The following is a 23,467-nucleotide window of genomic DNA, read 5'->3' on the forward strand; positions in this document are numbered from 1 at the left end:
CTTCTAGGAGAGCATAAGAGATGCCCAGTGAGCAAAAACTCAAATAAACCACACAAGCAGTCCTTCAGCAAGCCACCCAGACACAAGTGACTGACCATCCCAGAGTTCCACCACTGGAAGTCACCCTTGGATACTGTCAGTGGCATCAGTTGCAACTCAGCATGGCCCTGCCTTCCCTACATCAGGCAGAGTAATGACCCGACCTGGCAAACATGGCTCACAACACCTCTGGTCAGATGAGTCAGATGTGTGATTTATTCAGTGCCCAAGGCCAGTATCTCTTTGTGTTCTCCTCTTCTCATTTTATATCTGTCTTGCTAACTCTCCCCAGTTCCAATCAACTGTAAGTTAAATAAATATAGAATCACAAAACTGCATTCCCTCTCTTTTCATCCAAGTGTTTAATAGGAGCAAAACGATACAGAGAAGGTAACGCTGCAAGCAGGTGTTGCTCCTGTTGCGCAGGACTATGTTATCTTTCTTACTGTCATCAAAATCACCCTTTCATTCCACCTATAACACACTGCTTGGAAAATTAATGGTAATAACCAGGGAAACAAGACTTCTTCCTTTCCACGCAGAAATAGTCTGTAACCATCACTCCTGCCCTTTTGCTTGTAAGCAATGTTCTTTTCCCCCACCCATCTTACTGTTTCTTTGTAGGCTGTACACTCTTTGATATGGGGACTAAAGTTATGTGGGAATCCATGAAGTCTTAATCAGTTCTGAGATGTTCCACCCATGCAAATAAATGAATACTGAATCAAGGGATGAGAGAGGGGAAGGAAAATCCATGTGCTTTAACATTTTGTTTCCCCAGCTGACAACTGTACATATTGCTACATCACTACAAAGGAAACTACATTTGGAAATCTGGACTGCAGAGAATTTGCCAGATCTATAGTGCAATAAGTTATCTGTAGTGCAAACAAATATTGATGTATGCATTTAGAAACAAGATAAAAATACCAAAGAGGCATCTTCCTGGTGGCACTTGGATACTTAAATACATAACACCAAAAAAACCCTAGATGTTCCAATACAACCACTTGAATCCATGACTCTGAAGCTATGGAACTAGAAGTTACTATATAGCTTGGCTATATATTTTCATCCCCTGAGAAAAATCCATTTGTCATACTACTACTATTACAAAAAAAAAAAAAAAAAACCAAACAAAAAGCTATAACAACTCTTGATAATACTTAAAGAAAGCTAGAAGATCTTTCTCAATTCTGATTTCCTCCCACTACTTAAGCATCCTAGTAGCTGTAGTGTGTGTTATGCCACATTTGTAGGTCACAGAAACTCCACATTTCCTGCCCAAGTGTCTTTAGTCAGCTTGCTAGTCCCTCCAAGGAAACAAAACAGCCCCCTATGCTGTAATCCTTTCCAAACTCCTGGGACATGATCAGCACTCACCTGTGCATGTTTCCATTGGTGGTGAAGGACTGTCCACATACTGAACATTTATAAGGCCTTTCACCTGAGTGCACCAGCATGTGGCGATCAAGGGAGCTCGCTGAGCTCAGAGACTTTCCACAGATGCTGCAGGAATGGTCTGTCCCTCCAGTGTCAGTGTTATGCTGGAGAAAGCAATGATTTTTTTTTCATTGAATGTCCCTTCTGAAGTGCCAGTAAAATATCAGCAAGAACTATAAACATCTTAAATTAAGCAGCTCTAAAGGGCTACTTGGCACAACACCTTATATGAGGGTGTGCCCTGTAGATACCTTTCCTCCCCAGCCCTCCCCACTCATCTTTAACCCCTTAATGCACCAGCACAAGTAGCTCTTTCATACAGCTTGCAATGCAGCATTTCTGCTGGGTCTGCAGCAAAAGAGGATACAGAGGGACTCAGCAACAACCCATCAGACAAATGATACCTTGGGATACTTTAAGCTGTGCAGTGGTTTGGAGTTATACAAGTGGTAAGGAAAGAGGATGGATTATGAACTTCACAGCAGAAGATAGACAAAAACAAATTCTCTTTAAAGATATTAAATTTTAATTTATTGCATAGCAAGACAACAAAACTAAACTGCTTCTGAGTGTACATGCAGACTTCTATGGCCATGAGAATGCATTACAAGGTCAAGTTATGGCCATTAGCTACCGTGCTATATGTACCACTCTTTCTCGCTTGCATTCAGAGACTTGAAGATTTCTTCACATACAAAAAAAAAAAATCCCCAAAAAACACCAGGAGAGTAAGAAAAAATAATTAAGTAACAGTTACAGTACAGGAGGAAAAATTGAAGTAATAAGTATCTAGTGAAGCCAGTCATCAACCACACCTTAGCATCCAAAGCAGAACCTTCTGCTAGAGAAAAAGGCAAACCTCCTTATTAAGTATGCATATATTTCAGGAGGAGCAAGAACAGGCCTGTAGATGACCAAAAAGGGCATTATCCAGTAAAAAAAAAAAACAAACAACCAAAAAAAACCCCTTGCTATATCCTGTGAAAGACTGAGAGACTCTTCTACACTGAGTTGATTTAAAAATTATGTCTTCCTGCTTCTTAATTTGCATGACCAGTAAAAAGATCTGTACTCAAACAGGATAATAAAACAGGACTTAGGCCTCATGATGGAAGTGGTTTTCCGGATCCTTAGGATACCTTAAGCAATGCAGAACAGGACACACATCCTTGTTTGAGCCACTGGGGGGGCGGGGGGGGGGGTGTGGAATGCCAGGCAAGGAAGGGAGGAAAATTACCCACCTCAGGGTTAGGTTTGTGGGGTGTGCTTTTTGAAGAAAATGCAAGAGAAGGCTAAAATAAAAGTGAAACAATGGAAGCATTTCACTGGCTTGCACACTGAACTGTTTTTCACCACAGCAAAATGCAATCTGGCAAACAAAACACTCTTAATAAAAGTAAGAAACCAAGAGCTGGCACTCTGCATACCTGACGAATGTGCATAGTTAGCTGGTGCTGTGTAGTGCAAATCTTTTCACACAGAGGACAGGTATAGGAAGACTTCTCTTCTTTTGTTTCCTGTGGACAAAAGAGAACAAAACAATCAGAAGGAATACCAATGTAAAAGGACTAGAAAGCTGTCAGTGATGAGGATGGAAAAACATGATCCATCCCAAGTACAAAAGGCCACTGCTAAAAGAATAACTCACATTTATACATTTATCAAGTGATAGATCCCCCAAGCAAGCTTCAGAAACTTCTGAATTTATAAACAGGGGCCATTTCAACTATCACAGAAGTACAGCAGCTGTTTTAACAGCACACAGATACTCAGCAGTTGCAATTTAGGACAGGAAGTGAAGGCAATTGCAAGGAGCTCAAACTGCCAGGAGGAATTTAGCTGACCAGAAAGTAATTCTTGGAACATCATCAGAATACATGGGCAAACATCATGATTTTTCCCGAAGATTTTTAATAGCACGAGTTGTCAGAACTTCAGATTTTCCACCCCATCTTGATGGCAAAGCACTATCTTGGTGCCCTTTTGTAGGGGCTGCATGCTCTCCACGGCTGACTCAGAAGGAAGAGTGGCATTTACTGAATCATCAGCACCATTTCCTTCAGCATCCTGTGTTTCTGCTGGAAGCATCCCATCCAGGCACACCAGCCAGGCCCCACCCTTCTGAAGCTCGCAACATCTGATGAGATCATAGCAAGAAAGAGGTGACAATGCAGGAGTGTACGTGACTCCAAAAAAACCCATTATGAACCCCATCATTCTCGCCCAGGTGAGAATCAGGAGTTGATGGTCAAACCACAGTACAAACAATGAAGCTGACTGGGAGAGCTCAACCTGATTTAAGTATGCCCTTGAGACACTGAGCAAAGCCACCACTCTTTCAGCCAAGGATGAAATGACACTCTTGCAGGAACCAAAGCTGTTTGCCTCAATTTGTCCACAAGGATGGCTACTGGATGATGTAAAGGGCATTTTCACAACCTCACCAGAAGCCAGGCATGGCCTATGCACCAACGCCTGTATATTAAAAGGAAGATGATCTGGCACTCAAAATTAAACCTCAGTTTTCAATTAGAATGATGCACACCTCTAGTGACAAGACAGTACAAAAAACAGTGGGAAAGCATAATCTAAGTATCATTAGTAAAAGCTTGAAAACAAGCAAAAAGCAGAACCCATTCTCAGCCTCTCCTTAGCTACAAGCTGATGGCTATGAGTGTTTCTATGCATTTCCTCTCTCCACACAATCCTCTTTCCCCAGTGATATTCCAAAGTCATCAACTCAGAAGCAACCATTTCCAGACTGTCAGACTCAAGCACTCACAGAGAACATTGTGAATGACTAACCCAAGTCTCTGTGACAAATTCGCTGGCACATTAGGATGGTGAGATGCTGACACAATTAGAGAAAGTTCTTTTTTATGTCTCATTAAAGCAATATCCCCTCCTGCATGATTTGGGGAACCATTCTAGAGAGTACCTGTATTATGTTTTGTTTTCAAAAACAGGGCCATAATAATTTTGCAATAACTTCTGCGACCTGTGGACATGGATGAAGAGCTATTTTACCATTTGGCCTGAAGAAAACAAGTCTTGAGACTTTGTTTCTAAAATGAAAGAATTGGGTTCTCCCACTCCTCCCCATTCTTTTGCTTGTACATGTTTTTCCAACTACATTTCAGCCTCTACATCCCAAAGGTAATCACTGTAGGCCACACATATAGGCCAAGGTCTAATGTTCTAGCACTTGCAAAACATTAGAAAGACAGCAAGAAAGGCTGCCATTATGAAGCCTGAACACTCATAGAAAATTAAAATGCATTTTCTCAGTGCTCCTCCCCTATTTTTTTATATATAAGCGTGTAATTCACAAACATTCGTTCCATCCTACTAATATAACTTTAATTTTACTATATGCAACCCGACCATGGAGTAATGTTCAGCTCCAATTATACTGCAGCCTGTTAGAAGCTGGCTCAAGACAGAGCACAAGCACACTGTGCTGCGAGGAAAATCCCTGCATACGTGCTGACAGTCTAGATGCTGTTTAATCCCCAGGCTATTTCTGCAAAATTATCAACCCACTACTGTTTTTTGTCCCCCTCCTCTTTAAACGAGTGCTGCAGTTCTACATGATGCACTTGATGATTTCAAAGCCTGCTTTCCAGACTGCCTTCTCTTCAAATCAGCAAATTAACAGAAGATAGAGTAATTACTGGTTCACCTTGAAGCAAAGATCAGAAACACACTATAGCTCAGCCAGAGCTGATTAGTATTGAACCTGGGGTTTATTATTAACTAAAACCCAAACTTTCTCCGTTGGTCAGACAGGCTACAAGCTGCATACCGTAACACAGCTCAAGCAAATCCGTTGCCTAACCCAATCCAGACCAAAAAACATTAGCATCCCTACTGTAAGAGTAGCCCCATTCACCAATTTAAAACACAGCATTCAGCTACCCCACCAGAGCCAAGTTGGTGAAAACACAGTTCTTGAACTGAAAGATAAAATTAGCAGCTCATTTGTCAGCTACTCTCCCTTTAGTAAGTCAATCTGGCACAACTGCTCTGCATTCAACTGATGGCAAATGCTTTTGGAGCTCTGCATTAGGTCTGTCTGTTTTTCTCCAGCCCAAAAAACACTTCTGTCACATTTTGTCAAGAGCAAAGCAAATGAGAAGTTAAAATACATGCAGGTTGATGTGAGAACATGCTTTTTAGACTATGGGTAGACGACAGCCAAGATAAAGTCAGCATTATAAAGAGAACCATAGACTTTGGGACAAAGGTTCAGGGCAAAACGTTTCACTGCCAACTCGTGGGAAACAGCAGTCAGACCCAGAAAATCAGCTGTTATTATCCTTGAAATTATAATAAGGGGCATATTCTGACCAGAAACTGAGGTCCCTGCACTGCTACACACTAAAACAATTCAGTGCTTTCATTCTGCTGGCTGAAAGTGGAAATTTGCTGTATTAGAGCCTGCTAACAAGATTGATACCCACTTAGTATTTCACATCTCACTTCTGTTTTCTCAGTAATATAGCCATTTGCCCCTCTGGCTCTAACAATCTTTCAGCCTAAAGACAAATAGGCAATTTACAATGTTTTCAATGTATTTGTTTATTTTTATGCTGTAAGAATCCCTCTTAATCCTGTCACATTTACTCTAGAGCTTCCTTTGATTCGATGCCCACCGAAATACCAGGTGGAATAAAGGTCACCAACACTAATAAACTTCCCTGAAGCCAGACCACATGGTGTACCAGTGGACAGCTGTGTAACAGCACTGCCCTCAGACTGGTCTGGACTCCAGTGCCTCACTTCACATGATGAAATCAAGGAACGAGAGCAGCCCCTAAGTGAGAACACTGTAAATACACCTTAGAGCCAGGTGCCAGACAATAGAATCCCACAAACACAGCTGTCTGTATACTGCCCATTCCTCATTTAAGGATGCCCATTTACAGCTAATGGCTTTTAACTCCTTTCATGCTAAAAACTCCAAGACAAGTCATAAGTCTGTCAACTGGGCAGCTACTCAGTAAGCTATTAATAAACTACTATAGGAACATCACATGAGTCACGCCTCTCAATCTTTCTGGTCCCTGTTACATCTTGATTCGTTTACAAAGTCTCTGTGCTTCACCTCAAGCTCTAAAGTCAAATGACGACAGGGGTTTGGGGTTTTTTTTTGATATTCTGCAGCACCTCCTTTGGTGGAGCTTGGCCCAGCAGGAGAAAAACATGGATATAAATAACTACAGCTTAACTGATATGACTCTCTTCTTTCACTTGTTTAGATCAATATTGCTACCACCTGGTGCCATCAACGGGCAAATGGAAAAACCTGATAAAAGCTACATATATTTACTCTGCAAAATTCATATAAGGCATTCTGCACTAGCTCTTCAAGCTATTATTAACAAGGAAGTTAAGGGCACCTTACACTCACTACACATATGAACTGAGCATCCTGATGAGTATTTTGTTCCAGAACCATCTTTAACCATAAATTACTTGAACTTTCCAAAGGGCAGCTACACACCTCATGAGATTATGTGAATGCAAGAGCCTGGAGAAAGAATGCAGCAGGACAAAATGGCAATTCTTAGGTGACTTTGTTGCTGCTAGGGGCATCTGCTAGACCAGCTCAACACTGCATGGCACTGCAGCTCATGCTCAAATGTTTTTTTTTTGTGTCCAAGCACATGAACCCTTCTCATTCCCAGTTTTCTAAGTTACGGTCTGGAGAGACACCAGAAAACATACACAGAGAACAATGGCAGGGGCAAGAAACAACCGCTGAGGGGAAAAAAGGCAAACAGTCAAAGAAACATAAATTACATCTTATCACTTTCCAGGCAGCTGATTGTCTCCCCTGTGCCCTCCCTGCATTTGGGTTTATGTACCTGGTTTCTCCTGCCAATACGATTTGGTGCAGGAGACTTTGAGGGGGATTTGACATTTTGAGAATTCCCACCATTTTCAGCAATCTTCCCCACATTCATCACTGCTGACATCATGGCGTCAATGGAGGACAAGTCTGCTCCGTCCAAACTGTTTGGTGAACTTGGTGATACCTTATAGCTGTTTAAGCTTTCCAGCTGCTTCTCTGGAATTAAAAACAAAAACACACATAGGAGTTCCTAGGCCATCTTAAAAAAAAGCCCAAACAACCCACAATATTTTCATCAGCCTGTAACTGACATCACACTCTGCTGGTTCATCATGGAGCACAGGCAACAGGCCATAATAAGTGGAGTTCTTGTAACAGGACAAGCTTCTCATATTGGAATGCACAGGACAAAGTGTACATTTTTCTCATAGGACATTTCCATTTTCTTCATTTTCAACCTTAATTCAACATGGAGCTTATAGAGTGATTTACTTTATTCTCTCTTGCTGTGAAATGGAATTATTTGTGGAACCTTGTGATCACCATGAACTAGCAGAGCAGTCCTGATGAATGCACATTCTGGCAAGCACAACTATTCAGGCAGGTATGTGTTTTAAACAGGACTGCACAATTAAGGCATTAGTAACACAGAGGAGGGTACTGGGTTCTCTTTTAAGCATGGTTTAAAACAGCTCTATATATGGAATAAGCTAAAGTACCAAAAATCCAACCAAAACAAAACCTTGTATCCCCCATATTGCCTCTTTACTGCCACAGATGGCACACATGTGATTTTGGTATGCCAGGCCACACTAGTCCATGGAGATTATGTGTTACATACATGACTAATGTCACAGCTAAAGCTGTCAAGGTTCAAACTTCTCCATCACATGCTGTAAGCAGCAGGGATGCTTCTGTCTATAATACACCTAAAATCTCATCTCTGCTTTCTTAACATACAGACATATCAAACACACAGGAAAGGCCTTCTATTTTCTTTACAGGTCTGAAAAGGAAGAGGCTTTTAAATTAAGCACTCCCTTCCCCCTCAAGAAGTTTTCCTAAGAAAGAGGAACACCCTGCAAGTCTACTGCTCTGTCACCTCTGGTGGAAAGCACAGAATCTTAATATATGTTGTGAGAAAGTCACTGCAACAGAAGAGTATGTGAGGGTGAACAAGGAGGAACACGTTTGTCTGTGAACATTTGATCTCTGCATAATACTGTCTCTGGAACATAAGTTTGAGGATTATAAACAGGTGGTTTTTTGAGGCTAAGTTATGTGGTGCCAAGTTACTGTGAGCCAAGAAAATCTTTGTTTGGAAGCCTACAGTGGTAGCTGAGAATTTAGGTGCCCATGCTTCTGTTCAACCTATTTTATACTTTTCCGACAGATAAAAGTTAGGGATGGGAAAAGAAATGCATGCACCAGTGCTTCTGCTCAATGTATATCTTATAAACAAGGTGTATGGGTGGGTGAGAAATGTTTTTACATTCTTAATCAATGCCCTAATTTACAGAGTCACCGAGTCAGTTGAACCAATTACCTTCATCTTTCTCCCCTGATTGACTGTGGCTCTCTTCTGGGTTGCTGGTCTCCTCACTTAGTGTAGTATGTACAGTTGCGTCTGGTTCTTCAGCCTCTTCTTCAGCAGCACCCTCTAGCACTACATGAGGGAGAAGGCAAAAAGAGAAAGGGAGTAAGCTTTTATGGAAGCCATTTTAGGAAAGTAAGACTACAGCCCTTTATTTTGAGGGCTCCCCTGACTACCAGAAAGGTCTGATGACAGAAGCACACCAGCAGTGGCAGTGCAGCCAAGCACCCACTCTCATGAGTGCCCAGGCACTGGGCTGGGAGATGCTGCTGCTTCCACCAGTGGCAAAACCTGGGCAAATAAAGAAACCCCTACCAGCCTGGTCTGCAGCACTGAGGTAGCAAAAAATGGAGGAAGAGAGAGCAAGCTAGCCTATCACTGACAGTAGTGACATTTGATTGAGAAGCTGGAAGAATATTCTGCAACTAGAGAATTTAGGTGATTCAATTTCATACATACTCTGTTCGCCTTCTCTTTTCTTGGAAGACTAACATTTACTCCAATACATGAATTCATGGTGGCCACCTTCTTTCTTCAAACTGTGGTAAAATTACTGCAGAGGTTTCTGGGACCATTTGGCACATTCCTCACATCCACTGCCCAAGGTTCCCACACAAGTTGAAGACGTAAGTAACCATTGTATGTACCAAGAGAATTTCTCCACACCCCTTTCTGAAACCACAAACTTATCATGCTATCATTGGGGTTTAAGGAAGGGTGCCTGTTCTCTCTGGAGAATGACACGGCAGTTAAACATAATTTTAAGAAGTGATGGGGAACGATCAACACATGAGAAACAGTTGTCTGCCCTCAGCACTCATGGCTACAGCCTCTGGAAAAAGTTATTTGTAATATGGAAAACTACTGATAGGTTTTTAACAGAGAAATACACCTTTATAACCTTAAAAGCAAAATGTTTATTTCATTATGAAAACAAACACACTGTGGACATTTCATCACTCAGATTTACAAATCACAACCAGTAAGCTCAATATAGGTTTTCCTTTTACCAAAAGAACAGAGACATTTGCCTTCAAACCACAGTTAGGAGGGTTTCTTCATTTTAAAAAAATGACACTCTCAAGGATAACATGCAAATCAGTCATGAGACACATCTTCAAATGCTGTTTGAACAGCATTTGAAAACAATCAATGACTGTGTTACCCCAACTGCCAACAATCTGGAGCACCCAAGAACAGGCAGGCAAAAAGAAAGGGCCCACCTTGTGCCAAGTGGTTCCTCATTTCACACCATGCCAGACACAGCAGTGGATTCAAACTTCCTACATTTAGCTGCCAGCCTTCTAAAGAGCAGCACACAGATGCAGTCTAGAGACAAAACCTGGGACCTGACTAAGCCCAAATAGTGTAAAGCTCAGGAAAACATCAACCTCTGAACAAATACTGCCTTCTATCTGCACCTTCAAACCCAGAAAAACAGACTAACCTGAACAACTCAAAATAACTTTTTGCTAATTATTTTTGTACTTTTCTGTTAAGAAAATACTAGGGAGCCCTGTGACCCAGGGATTTCTTGCTCCAAGGTGAGGCCAAGCACCCAGCCTTCTATGTTTCCTCCAGTAATTATGAGAGCCATTTATTTGTTTGGCTTTGTTTTAACTGTTGTAACTGCTGTAACTTTACTGTTATTTCGTTTGTTTTTAAAAAAGATCCATCTTATTCAGGAGCAACTTAATTATTTCTTTCCCCCCTGCCCCCATCTTATTTCAATCACTTATGTGGTAGCTGACTTACTTTTGAATAGAATAAGCAACAGAATTATTTTCAAGACTGGCCTAAATCTAAAACTGCTTGCTCAATCAGCTTAGCACTACCAAAAATAAGGACCATTTTGAACTATTTTGAAGTCTTTCTGTTAAAAAAAGTAAGTGCTTTAGTCCTTAAAAAAACCTTAAACAAACAAAATACACAATTCCTTCCAAAATACACATATTCATTCCTCTTTCAGTCAATACCTAGCACATTAATGTCACTACTGATACATCCTGGAAGAAATCTATTGTGTAACGTTGAAGATTCCTGTGTTTGCCAAGGTAACTTAAAGACAGCTTAGGAGCTTCCCAGAGAACTACAGTAAGAATTTCTAGTGTTGCTTTTAGCAACATCGAAATGCACTTTCCAGAGAGAGCCTGCAGAACGGGAAGGCATATATGCACATTAAAAAAACCTACCTACTGTTTCATAGAAACCTGCTACCTTGCTCTCTGTTTTTTTTCACAAGGAAAACTATGTATCATACTATTACAGCCTTTCATAGTTTCTATGAGCCAACAGTTATTTTTCTTTTCTGAATCCAAATATTTTCCTCCAAAGGCAAGCAATATACGTAGTCAGAGATCTTGTCCTTAAAACCATTTTCTGCATATTAAAAATTTCCAATTTTGAAAGCAGTCTAGAGATCGCAACTGAACTGCTGCTGCATGCTTTTATTTACCTATATATTTTCCACTCTCTTGCATGAAACAAAAATGCACCACTGAAACAAAGACAACTGCATGAGCAGCTCACACCAATTTCAGAAGCATAACTTTCTATTTGCAATAGGATATAGAAACAATAAGAACCCTGGGCCAAATCACTCCTTCCTGTGGGAAAACCCATGGCAGAGTGCCTTCAGGCAGGAACATACTGAGAGATTTCTCTTGCAGCCTTGTTTTTGGTTGTTTTTTGGTTGGTTTCTTTTTTGCTTTGGGCTGGTTGGTTTTTTGTTTGGTTTTTTTTTTTCCCTCTTTAAAAAAATGCATCACTGAGGATGGGGAAATGTTGGGATTTTCTTCTACAGCACCTATGAAACTCAGGCAATCAGACAGGCAGCAACCAGCACACGTGCCCTATATCATACTGCCTTCAGGACTGTAATCCCTCCCAGCTCACACCAAATGCCCCGGCATGGAGGTTGTGCTGACAGAGCCTTCTTCCTCCCTCTCCCCAAAAGAAAACAAAGACCTCCAGGAAAAAGGATAAACAGGAAATAAGCTGAGAAACAGTGCAGCCTCAGGTTACATTCAACATCGGACCAAAGCCTCTAGGAAACAGGGAAGTGGTCACAAGCATCCAAGTCATCTTCTACTTTGAAGAAACCCCCCAGTGTCACATTCATCCTGTGTGAAAAGGAGGAAAAGCAGAGAGCAAGTGACTAAGCAAGAGTGCTGACAAATGGTAGGGGGGACAGGACCAAACAAGACAATGCAGCCCTCTCTGCATGGCCACACCAAGAGACCTGTCTTTTCTGCAGGAATGTGTTCCTTCCACTTGATGAGGTTGCTGACAACTTGAAACTGGGGCAACTTCCATCCCACAGAGAGCCCTGAGGGGCCTATAGCTCCTGCTTCTGACAGAGGTTCACCCCTGATGCCCCACACAACCAGCTAATGGCAGAGAAACTGCAAAAGCAGAGCTTACAAAAAAAAAAAATCCACCACCTTGTTGCTTCCCATTCAGTCTGTACAGGAAGACACTTGCTAGACCTATTTCCTCCTTTGGGATAAAGTGTGACTCTACTGTGTGTTAAAGCTGAACCAATCAACAGTTACTCCCTCCGCTTTGCTTATGTGTATTTATTTGGGTTTTTTGTTTGTTTTAAGACAACTCTAAACAGCTACAGCTGTTTTGCCTTCTGGTGAAGAGCATTGTGGAAGAAGCAAAAAGGAGAACACAGGCCACAGGAGAAGGAAGAAGAAAGGAGAAAAAATGATGAGTCTTCAGAGTCACAGTCACTTGACTTGCAACTGAGAGGCACAGAGCAGCACGTCCCAGCCCCTGGGAGCTGGGACAAGTCTCTGTTCCAGATTGCTCCACTGTCTTTGCACATGAGCTCTCCCTTTGGAATAGATAGGAAGAAACGCACAATACAGGCAAGAAGGGGGAAAACCTGGTACACATAGCACAAAGCTGCTTATTGTTCTGCCTTCCGAAAAAAATCCACATTAATGTTAAAAGTAGAAGCCATGCACTAATTGGGCCAGGGAAAGATTAACACTCTTGGCCAAATAGTTTTATTGGTTTCATTAAACATACTGCAGTATTTAGTAAAGAACACAGTGGGGGAGAAGAAATAGGGAAAAGAAGTGACAGGTTTAGGAATGTGCACCCCCCCACCATGCATTTCAAACCACTTTTTCCCATGAGGTCCAAACAGGAATCCTGAGCCTTCTTCATCATTTCCATCTCAGCAACACTACTAGCTTAGTCACGGCTTTCCCACTGTTTTTTTTTCAAAGTGGCATGAAAAAACCCCAAGGATCATTTAAATGAAGGCCAGACCTGCTAGTATACAAATTTAGACAAGAGCAGAACTTCAAAGAGAGATATCACATTTGAATAAACAAAGTTTACTGTTTACCCTTGAGATTATAATACCTAAGAATCGCTACACTGCACTCCAAACTGCTTCTGATGCACTGGTCTCCTACTTAGCTTCTACGCAGAGGAGCGGATTTTACTCCCAGAGCACAAACGCTTCCAAGCACAAATGGTCACTCCCACCCCAAAAGTGATGTGCGCTATCACCCGCACTACCTTTTGAACATAACTTTCTGTCAAAGCTGGCAGGAAGGAAAAAGGGTGAAAAGGCATCGTGTGGGAAGAAAAAAGGGCTAATACTATTCAAAGCACTGCCTCGAGGCAAAGGAAAAGCAAATGAACAAAGTTTTCCCAACTGACCTTTTTTAATACCAACTCTGCCCTTGCTACTGAAGTTCTGGTGCTGACTCTGCACCCCAGCAGTAGAAAATTACACTGGAAGCATCACCTCACCATCACCACTGCTGGAGCACCAGTACAGGGCAGCCCATGGGGAAAGGAAGACAAGCATAGAAAGAAAGAGAGTGGCACCAGAATATCTGGGGGCTGCTCTTTCACTTAACAGTAAAAACTAAGAATGCTACACCAAAGCTTTTGAACTTGCTCCTCTAAGTAACATTTTCCTCTACAAAAAAATCCCCAAACACAAAAACAAAAACCAAAAGGAGTAACATCTATTGAAGGGTACTCTCTGAGCATCAAAGAAGACAGACTTTTCTCTTTCTATAAACTCTGAACTACCAGTGAAACAATCATTTTACATATGTTAGTGCAGGTACCATACTTTGCCTCTTAAAATAATCATGTGAGTCTACAACATCCATATGTCTAACTTGTACACAGACAGATAAACCCAAAAATGGAATAAACAAGTGAACCACATGCTCATGGACATGCCTTAAAACTGAGTTTTGGACGATCTTCTGGTGGGAGCGGGACAGGGGAAGAAGCGCTAAACAAGAACAAGATGATCCCAGACTATTTCCAGACTATTTAGCATGCTGCTGCTACAACACCTAACAGGCTAAATTTTAAATATTCAAACATATTTACTCCTCCTGTTTTATTTCCTTGCAAGCATGATGGGATATATATGTGCGCATTCAGTTTTTATGCAGCTTTTGAAAATCCCTTTTTGGTGACTTATGGACTAGTAATGCTCCTCAGGACTTTGGCTCAGATGACCAGAAGCTTCTCTCCAAAAAGCACAGCAGATTTTGAACTTAGCTAATGCCTCTAGTGAACAACTCTGAATCACCATGATACTCTGGCATTACATTGGAGCAATACACTGGAATCAAGGAAGCTGTACTAATATAACAATGAGACACTATACTGGCAAAGCAGGGGTTTCCTGGGTAAAATTCACCTTTATGGTTCAACTGGTTTACAGCAATGCACACAGCTACTGGGCAGCTTTAATACAAGATGAATTCATGCCCATCCTCTTGGCACTGTGCTCCATTTGCTAACTTGAGGAGGGAAGCAATGTCTGCACCTTATGCAAGTGCTGTGTGCTGTGCGAACAGCACTCAGGCAGGAGCCTGTGTTGGTGCTGGGCTAGAAAAGAGAACTCAGGCAAAAGCTGCTCCAGCACAAGAGCGAAAGCGAAACCTGACGGCCCCTGGCTCCCGACAGGAAAGCCCAACACACTTGGTAATCACCTCACAGAGTTCGATCCGAGCCTGCACTGAGTTCCTGACCAGCACTGCTCTCTTTGGGGACAACAGTGCCACACAGAACACACAGCACTGCAAGAACTGCAATAACCTACGGCTGCACTTAAGATCAGCAACTGCTGATGAATTTTGAGACTTTTCTAATACCTTAGCATTCTTTCCCCCGACCAAAGACGCATCTGTGAGCTGCTCCTCATTTCTGCTGTTTGTATCAGCTTGTCGGCGAGTACCTGGCCCTCCAGGAAGCCTTTGTCACAAAACTGCAGCTAGCTTCAAGAATTTGCCCAAGCAAAAAGGATACTGAGATTTGAAGAATGCTTAACAAACCTGGGACCATGAACACCACATTTAGACAACAAAAAAAAGTCAGGGCAACAGGAGAGCAAAACAAGTGGCTCTAAGCAGACATCCATCCATTCCTTCCCATGCTGACAACTGCAAAACTCCTCCATCCTCATCCTTGCCTGCTGGCACAGCTGTGAGGAGGCCAGTGGGAAGGGAGTCTGGCTTCCCCCAGGCATTGGGAATCACAACAACGTTGGGGGAACACGGAACAAGACAGGCCTTGGGCTTTACCCAGCACATCCCCTCCCCTGTGCCCTCCCCAATGGCTGAGGAAGGACACAAAAGCAATACTGTCCTTATAAGCTCTGCTTTGCATGTGTTCAGGGAGTGGGGACAGCTGTGCGGACGGCTCGCAGAGTTCCAGGAAGTCAATGTGTTTCTTGGCTTTAACTCCAGTTTATTTGCCTTAGATGAAGTGGCAACACGAGAAAGTCCCTTCAAATCTCCCCTGAGCTGGCACTGGCTGTAGCAGGGCAACACTCCTTGGGACATGGCCTGGCGTCTGTCCCCACACTACCAGTCTTCCCCAGTCCAGCTGCTGCATCTTTCACTTGAGCCAGGGCTGGCTTACATCCCACTGGGCAAGGGGACAGCCTTGGAAGATGGTGTGGGAGAGGGTGGGACTCCAGAGCAGAGCCAGAGACTGGAGGGAGTGGGCCCTGAAGGTGGGATGGAAGTATCTTGCAAAGGCAGGACAAGTCAGGCAAGTGGCATCACACTGCCTGCCAAAACCACTGCCCACACGCCCTGAAGGAGCCCAGGGCGAGGCAAGAGAGCAGAAGGGCAGGGGGAAGTTGAAGCAAGGACGAGTGGGCAACCCCGCCATGCCTGTGTCCATGCCCAACAGGCTGAGGAAAGGGAGATGCACCTGTCTGAGGGTGACAATCACAACAACGTTGGGGGAACACAGAACAAGACAGGCCTTGCAATCCTAGGGAAGCACAGCCCTGGGAGACAAAACCTCATTGCCTGCTGCTGCTGCCATCTCAGACAAGCAAGAGGGGATTGCAAAATGAGGAAACAATCAAAATGTAGATTTGTGTGTTTGTTGCTTGGGGGATTTTTTCATTTTCATGCTACCCTGACAAACCCACTTGACCTAAAACCCTGGATGGGACATGGGGAGAGCTATAGGTTAATGTCCCATCACCTGTGTGCCTAAGCAAGTACTGTGCTGAGGGAACGAGATACTTCTCCAAGAGCCCAATGGGTGAGCTAGATCCACTGCAGTAAGGAGAGTCAGATGGAAAAAATTTCTGAGTAACAGTGAAGAAAAGAGACAACCCCCCCCCCATTCAAATACTCAGAGTTACAGCACCCCTCTCTCTGACTGAGGAGAGGCTGCAGGCATGCAGGGCAGGCAAAGCAGGACTGGGCTCAGCTGGGTAGCTGTGACGGAGATGCTGACATCCCCGACAATATATGGCCAGTCTAAACCACGAGATATCTTGTCCTTTTAAGGTGGGCCAAGAGCAAGCATCTGTGCAGCAGCAGCAGCACAGCCCCAGCCTGCCATCAATAGCCCCTGGTGTCACTGAAAAAACAGGGGCTCCTGTGCCATACCAACTGGCTGTGCAGATGCCTGGGCACCCACCCCGAGAGAAGACAATCCGTCTGGTTGTTCCTCTGCACAGCATCACGGAAACAAGCAGGCACATTAGTAACAAGAGGAAGAAAGCCACGAAACCATGCGGCTGGGCTGCTCCCTGGCAATTGGTGCCTGCAGCTGTTGGGGAGGGAGGCTGGGAGGGAGGGAGGGAGGCTGGGAGGGAGGGAAGGAGGGCCTGTCCCGGTCCCCATCTCTGTCCCTCACCCTGATGGCCAGCAGCTCAGCCAAGGGCAGCTTCAGAGCCAGCACTCGAGGTGAAGGTTTAAAGCAAACCTCAGGAGGGAGAAACAAGCAAACATTTCACCCCCTCACACTTGCTCTTCACATGTAGCCAGAGCTGCGTGTGTGTGCCGGACGGGTTCAGCAGGGATTACAGAGGCAGGATGAATCACACTGAGGAGGACACAGAAGATCTCCTGTGCTAGTGCCCTGCTTCTTGTGCGCTGCTCTGTTTGCAATTTTCTTCCCCCAAGATGAGTATTTGAAGAGTTTCACAGAGAAACTGAATGCACAGGCAATTTTACAAAAATCATTCTGAATATAGGATAAGCTAGAGACCAGGAAAAAACTCTTCTTGGAGTAGCTATATCCCACATGGTGTTTCACCACTCTTAACTGCATCCATATGCTAGCAAACACAGGCAAGCCCAAGGGGGAGAGCATCAGTCTGCTCATTGCAGAGCTCCCAACTCATCCTTTGCGGCCCAGCCACACTGTCTTTGCAGGAGATGCCAGTGCACTCTCTGCTTGGAACACTGTACCAGGTAGCTTGCCAAAACATTTTGGGCTTCACAAGATAACACAGCAAAATGAGAAAAGTAAAAGTAAAAATTACAGGGATTTAAACCCATTTCCTGGAGGTAGTGTTGTCAACCACCAAGATTTTATCATGAGTCTGTAAAGTCTGATGGTGCTGTATTACCACACAAAATCTCAAAATTTTAAAGTCAAAATTCTAGTTTTTTGATTTTTGGAAAAAGGACAAACACATTACATGCTCAGCAAAATACAAAAAGCAAACTGAACAGATTAATTTTAAACTCTCAAGCTTTTAAGGACAACCATGATCTCAAATGCTCAACCTGTAATTTTTTAACATACAGGGATAGCAACACAGTGTCCCTCCTCTACGAAGTACATTTTGTACTCTGGAAAATATACCTTCCAAAACTAAAATGACTTTTTTAAAGAGACAAAAAAATTGCAATATCTCAGCACATTTCTAACATTTTATTTAAAAGCCAACACAGCTGCACTTTTATGTTACTTAAAGATGGAAACCTACATCAAATTACCAAACTTGTTTTAAGCAGACTCAACATGCAAATATTTCTAAGATAGAATGATTCAAGAGTTTGAAGCTCTTCTCACTGCTCTTTTCCAGGGAGCATGACTTGCTGACAGGATTAACTACTGCCAGGCTCACGAAGCTGGGAGACAGCTGCCACATGGCAGCCATTTATTACAAAGCTCCACTCCTCTAAAGTTAGGAAAGAGGCAGACTGTTTCATCTGTGTTATCAACAGGGTTCCTCTGCTCCATAGGCTTTAGTGACTGGGCTTTTTCTAAACAAACACCTCCTTTTCTTCCCCACCTTGTTAACATCATATCTTCCTGTATTCTGTTTCTGGTCAGCACAGCAACTATTCCCCCTATCACATCCTCCAAACAACAACAACAACAACAACAATCTATAACCAAGATAATCTTAAAAGTTCAGAAACACAAATCATAGCCCTACCCCCCCCCTTCCCCTGAAATACATTTTTAAATTAGGGAGTTTTAGCTTGAGATTTTCAGAGGGGAAAGCACAGCCCACAGGGAGGAGAGAGAGAGAGAGAGATGCTGGAGCAAAGAGACTCAGAAGCATGCTGTACAGCCCTCCCCCTCCCATCCACCCTAGGAGGCACTTGTAATGTCAGCCTCCAGCTGCAATATCCCAAGGGCCTACAGAGCTTTTTCATGAGCAAGGTAACTGGTAGCACTCCTTCTGAGATTGTATCTCCATGCCAAGCAGACTCTGCAAGCCCACAAGCCAAAGCCAACATCTGCCTCCCACCATAAGAGGCACAAGCAGACCTCAAGTCAACCAACTCCTAGAGTGTGCTAAGGACCAGGAACAGATATAAACCAGCTACATAATCTCCATGTGATATTAAGCACAGACAACCATCAGTTGACATTGTCCTGATACTGTGAGCCAGAGTTAAAAGATACAAACTTGCGGTTTTAATTTCACAGGAGGTTATTCTAGATATGTATTTGCCACAGATGCCAATGCAGCAAAGATCACTCAGACTGAGGTTTATTGCTTCGTCCAGGCAAGAGAGAAATCCAGCCTTCAGAAAAACAGCTCTCTCCTATCACCTATGAACAAGGCACCACAAGTTTTGTGAGCACACCCACTGGCTTACACCCACTGGCCAGTAGCCTTTGGGCTTGTTTACAGAGCTCTAAATTCTGAAATACAAGGTTTCTTTCTTGGTTTAGTTAGGTAAATTAATTACATCAATAGATAGCGATGGCAAGACTCTCCAAATTGAGATTCGCACAGAATAGCCACTTGGAGTATTTTAAACAGCAGAGCTACTTGCCAGTGGTACTCTTCAGTATGAGTTTTCTTTCTATTTTGAAGTAGGTGCAGTGCAAGTAACCTGTGGGAGGTGCTTCCAGCACACTGACCAAATGAAACAGCATCTGTTCATCAAAATGAAAGTGCAACACACGTGCAAAGAAAGGGCATAGGGATCTTGTTCATCAATTTCTTATGGAATTCAGAAGTCCCTCAGCTTTAGCAGACAGTACAAGAAGCCTTCTCAGGAACAATGTATCTCTATCTGACCTGAAAAAAATATGTATTTTCGAAACAAGAACTGCATACACACACACAGACACACACAAATCCCTCTTCATCCGCAACCATATCCAGCTGCTGACCTTACGAGTTCCTTGCAGTATAGTCTATGCTCTGGGACTTTAAAAGCCTAGCAGGCATTTCTAAAGGATTTTACAAAGTACACTGGCCTGGCCTTGTAAAAGCTCATGAGGAATCCATGAAGGTCATCGTGCAGCTTAGACAGTCTGCAAACAGCATAATCCACGTGCTGGTGAGGTAAGAAATGACCAAAGTCGGGTGGATAGGCCTGAAGACTTCTGCAAGGAATGTTTCCTCCAACAATGCTGTAAACCCTGGAGGAAATGCCTGCTGATCTTCAAAGCCCTTCAGTAGGAACAGCCTTAAGTTTCCTGAACATGAGCATTCTGGTTGCAAGGCCACAATCCTCTTAGGCATACAGAGAAAAACATAAAAACAAAGGAAACAAAAAAAATTTCAAATCCACTAAGGTTAATAACTGCAAATAAGCAGCAGGACTGACCCTCTACTTTGCAACGAGCTGTCGGATCCATCCAGCAAAGTTTTGATGTTCCTCGGCACAACAGCCACACGGATCAAGCAGCAGCTTACAATCTCTGCAGCTTTCCTTTTTCTATTCCAGGCAGTCCTCCACACGTGCAGACTCCTGGACCGCAATACTCAGTTGTTCGGACTACGAGGGGATGCTACAGCTGGGGCTGCACAAGGTGTCCACCGTAACTATATCAAGGCCCCTGCAGTGTGCTGCACTGCCAGCAGAATTTTAGGTACAGCCTCCAGTTGCCTGACGGGTTTCACAGGCGACCATGAGTAAAGGGGAGTCTGGACACCTGCACACTGCAAAGAATTGCAGGAAGTTTATTTCAGGAACGCTGGGGAAAAAAAAAAAGAACAGACAAAATTGTGAACAGGTTTCTTCAGTAAGTGAAGTTTCAAGTTGCTATTCCTCCAGCCAAAAACGTCTGCTGCTAGTCCAAAACCACCCTCTCCTTCCAAAAAACCAATTCTACTGCTAGTGCTTCACACTTTTCCATGAAACAGATGATACAGACAACTCTTGAAACAATTCATATATGAAAAGGGAAATTAATTTCTTTCTGCTGACTCCATTGATAAATATTTAACAAAAGCATTAGCCTGAAACAAACTTGTATGAACTATGTATAGGTTCAATCCAATTCTGGGTAAAGTAGTAGCTGCAAACAGAGAAAAATGAACAAACAGCAACAAAATGTGATCAAGCGGCCTGTGCACCCACCCCAATTTCTGCAGGAGGACAGCAAGAGTTTGCCAGTGGAAACTTGACTAATCACTTTCAAACATGCACATATAGCCAAGCAACGTTCAAACATCATAATCAGACCTATGATACTGAAAGTCACACTTCTTTTGAGGAGTGATGCTTCCATATTTACATTTTCTCAGGCATATAAACATACACCCCCTCACAGCCACCTTCTTTTAATTCTAAGCATGAAACCACTGTGCTTTAAAGTTTTAAGCCAATACGCATTATAACAATATTTTTATTTGCATCGATCTTGCTAAATTCACTTAGAATATACAACTAGAAGTGAAGAAAACCTTAAGTATTTTAAAAGAACCACAAAATTAAAAAAAACCCTGATTATTCACTGATTAGGTTACAACTCTTTCAAGGAACAAACTGTTATTTCTACCCAACTGACAGATTCAATCCTCCAAATTTCACACAAAAATCATGTTCATTCAGAGCAAAAGTAAAGGACAAAGAAACCTCAACACGAGATCTCATATTTTCACTCAGATGCTAAATAGCAGGAGCTGTTTTCCACTTCCAGTTCAAACACTATTGCTTCGTAGTAAGCTTTATACGCCTCATGGAACTCAACCATTCAATACAAAAAGATACAAGAGAAGAATTCAGGCAATCAGTAGCCATCTCAACCTGTACAGCAGACAAGCATGTACTATGAATGAGTTAAAACAGGAAACTGAAAGGAGAATGCAAGCAAACCACTAGTTAAATGAATTATTTTTTTACTGTAAGGTGAAAAACTTTTCTTAATCTACCCACTCATTTCACACACAGTAACATGCAACTATCATTCTACTAAAAATTAGAAGAGAGTTACCAGCAGATTTGTTTCACTCATTTCTTCATGTGAACTTCAAAAGGGTTTCTGAAGCTAGAAGATTTTGCCATCCCTATCTAGTAACTGGTAAAGACAGAAACTGGATGTCTCCTTATCTGTTAGGGTCTGTCATGCCATGGGGGCTATGAAGGTAGGCACTTTCATAAGGAGAAACATGTTCAGAGTTTTTACACCAAACTTGAAACAATATTCAGTACAAATTTGACATTAAAAATATGAAAGCTTACAGGTTCAAAAGAGTCTCAGTAAATACACCCCTTTAAATTTACCAAAATCTCTGAACATGGACAATTTCTGATGTAACAAGGTCTTTAAAACAGCAGTAAGCAAGCTCCCTGAAGGGTGGGGTAATTGGGAGGGTTATCACACCTCTGGGGAAGTCACAGGCTCTATCTTGGCAGTGTTTCAATCCTTCATATACCCAGGGGACTGATTAGTTCATGATAAGCAATTAGGCACCCCAGGGAGGACGGTTAACCGTTTTACCAAAACAAAAAGGCTGCACAAATGTAAGTCTCATTAGATTAAAGAAACACTATCTGCAGAACAGCAAATTTGTGTTTATTCCCTTCTACTGGCACTTGCAAGTACTACATTTTGCCTACATATGGCACACACAGATCTCAGAAATCCCAAATTTGAGCACGTACTTGCTGCTAAATTGGTAACAAATGCTCTGAAGCATTTTCTTTCCCAAGACACTAGTGCTGTGATGCAGGAAAGAAGGAGGAGGGACAGAGGGGAGGAATACAGTAAATACTGATTAGAAGATTTGAACTAGCAATCTCATTCAATTAAATTCTCTTCCTCATTGTTAAAATAGTTCCTAACCAAGGATGAGCTGCACAAAGTGGGACTTGGAAAGGCTATACATGGCTGAATGCTGACTGAATTTTAGAATGAGACCCCGAGCCAGCAGCAGACTCACCATTACATGCCTTGCTCCTAAAAAAAAAAAAAAATGTTCTGGGAAGCTCCTGCCTGCTGTGGGGCTTGTGGTGAGGCACCTACGCATATCACAGTCCTACCCATGTTAAATCTTTATCTCAGATGAAGCAGAGGGACAAATTCATCTTTTGCCTGCCAACTGATGTAAGAGCTCCAGCACACCCCGATGGGGCTGTTCCTGACTTACATCAGGCTCAATGTATTTCAAAGTACTTAGATGGCTTAAAATATGAAGGAATGCTTTTCAATTAGGCGACCCCCTGTCCTTTTCTGTTCTTTTATCTTTTTTTAACAGTTTGCCATCCAGTGATAGGAGGGAACCCCAGCTGCATAGTCTGAGCTTTTATCTTCTGCTGACCATGCAACAACACAAAGCTCAGTGCTGGATTTCCTGCTGCTTGCCGAAAGGGGCTGTTCAGCTTGTTTAAATATTACTTGCCTTGGGAGCCTTGGAGTTGTGCCCAAGCACTGTACTGTATCTTCCCAGCATCCATTTCAGCATGTACTTTAAAGGTCTTCAGGTTCCATGTACTATGCTCCCTCTCTGCTACGGGAGGAGCCTCCTGACTCCAGAAAAGAAAAGAAATCCCATTCAACTCCTCCCTCTCTCCCCATTTTCC

General features: G+C 42.8%; 1 protein-coding gene across 5 annotated transcripts in view; it reads right to left on the reverse strand.

Annotated features, from left to right (window-relative positions):
• RREB1 (ras responsive element binding protein 1) overlaps positions 1-23,467 on the reverse strand; it is a 122,043-nt gene that overhangs the window by 56,123 nt on the left and 42,453 nt on the right. For 3 of the 5 annotated variants that reach the window (XM_059852780.1, XM_059852808.1, XM_059852815.1), the window contains 4 exons: positions 8,886-9,005; positions 7,353-7,555; positions 2,910-2,999; positions 1,423-1,586 (listed from right to left, as the gene is read on the reverse strand). In XM_059852780.1, coding sequence (XP_059708763.1) covers positions 1,423-1,586; positions 2,910-2,999; positions 7,353-7,555; positions 8,886-9,005 — 577 coding nt within the window. Of the gene's footprint in view, positions 1-1,422; positions 1,587-2,909; positions 3,000-7,352; positions 7,556-8,885; positions 9,006-20,266; positions 20,637-23,467 lie in introns of all 5 variants that reach the window. The other 2 variants (XM_059852791.1, XM_059852800.1) reach the window with 1 other exon arrangement.

This window comes from Haemorhous mexicanus, chromosome 1, assembly GCF_027477595.1.
Source record: "Haemorhous mexicanus isolate bHaeMex1 chromosome 1, bHaeMex1.pri, whole genome shotgun sequence".
In the NCBI taxonomy this organism is placed as follows: Eukaryota; Metazoa; Chordata; class Aves; order Passeriformes; family Fringillidae; genus Haemorhous; species Haemorhous mexicanus.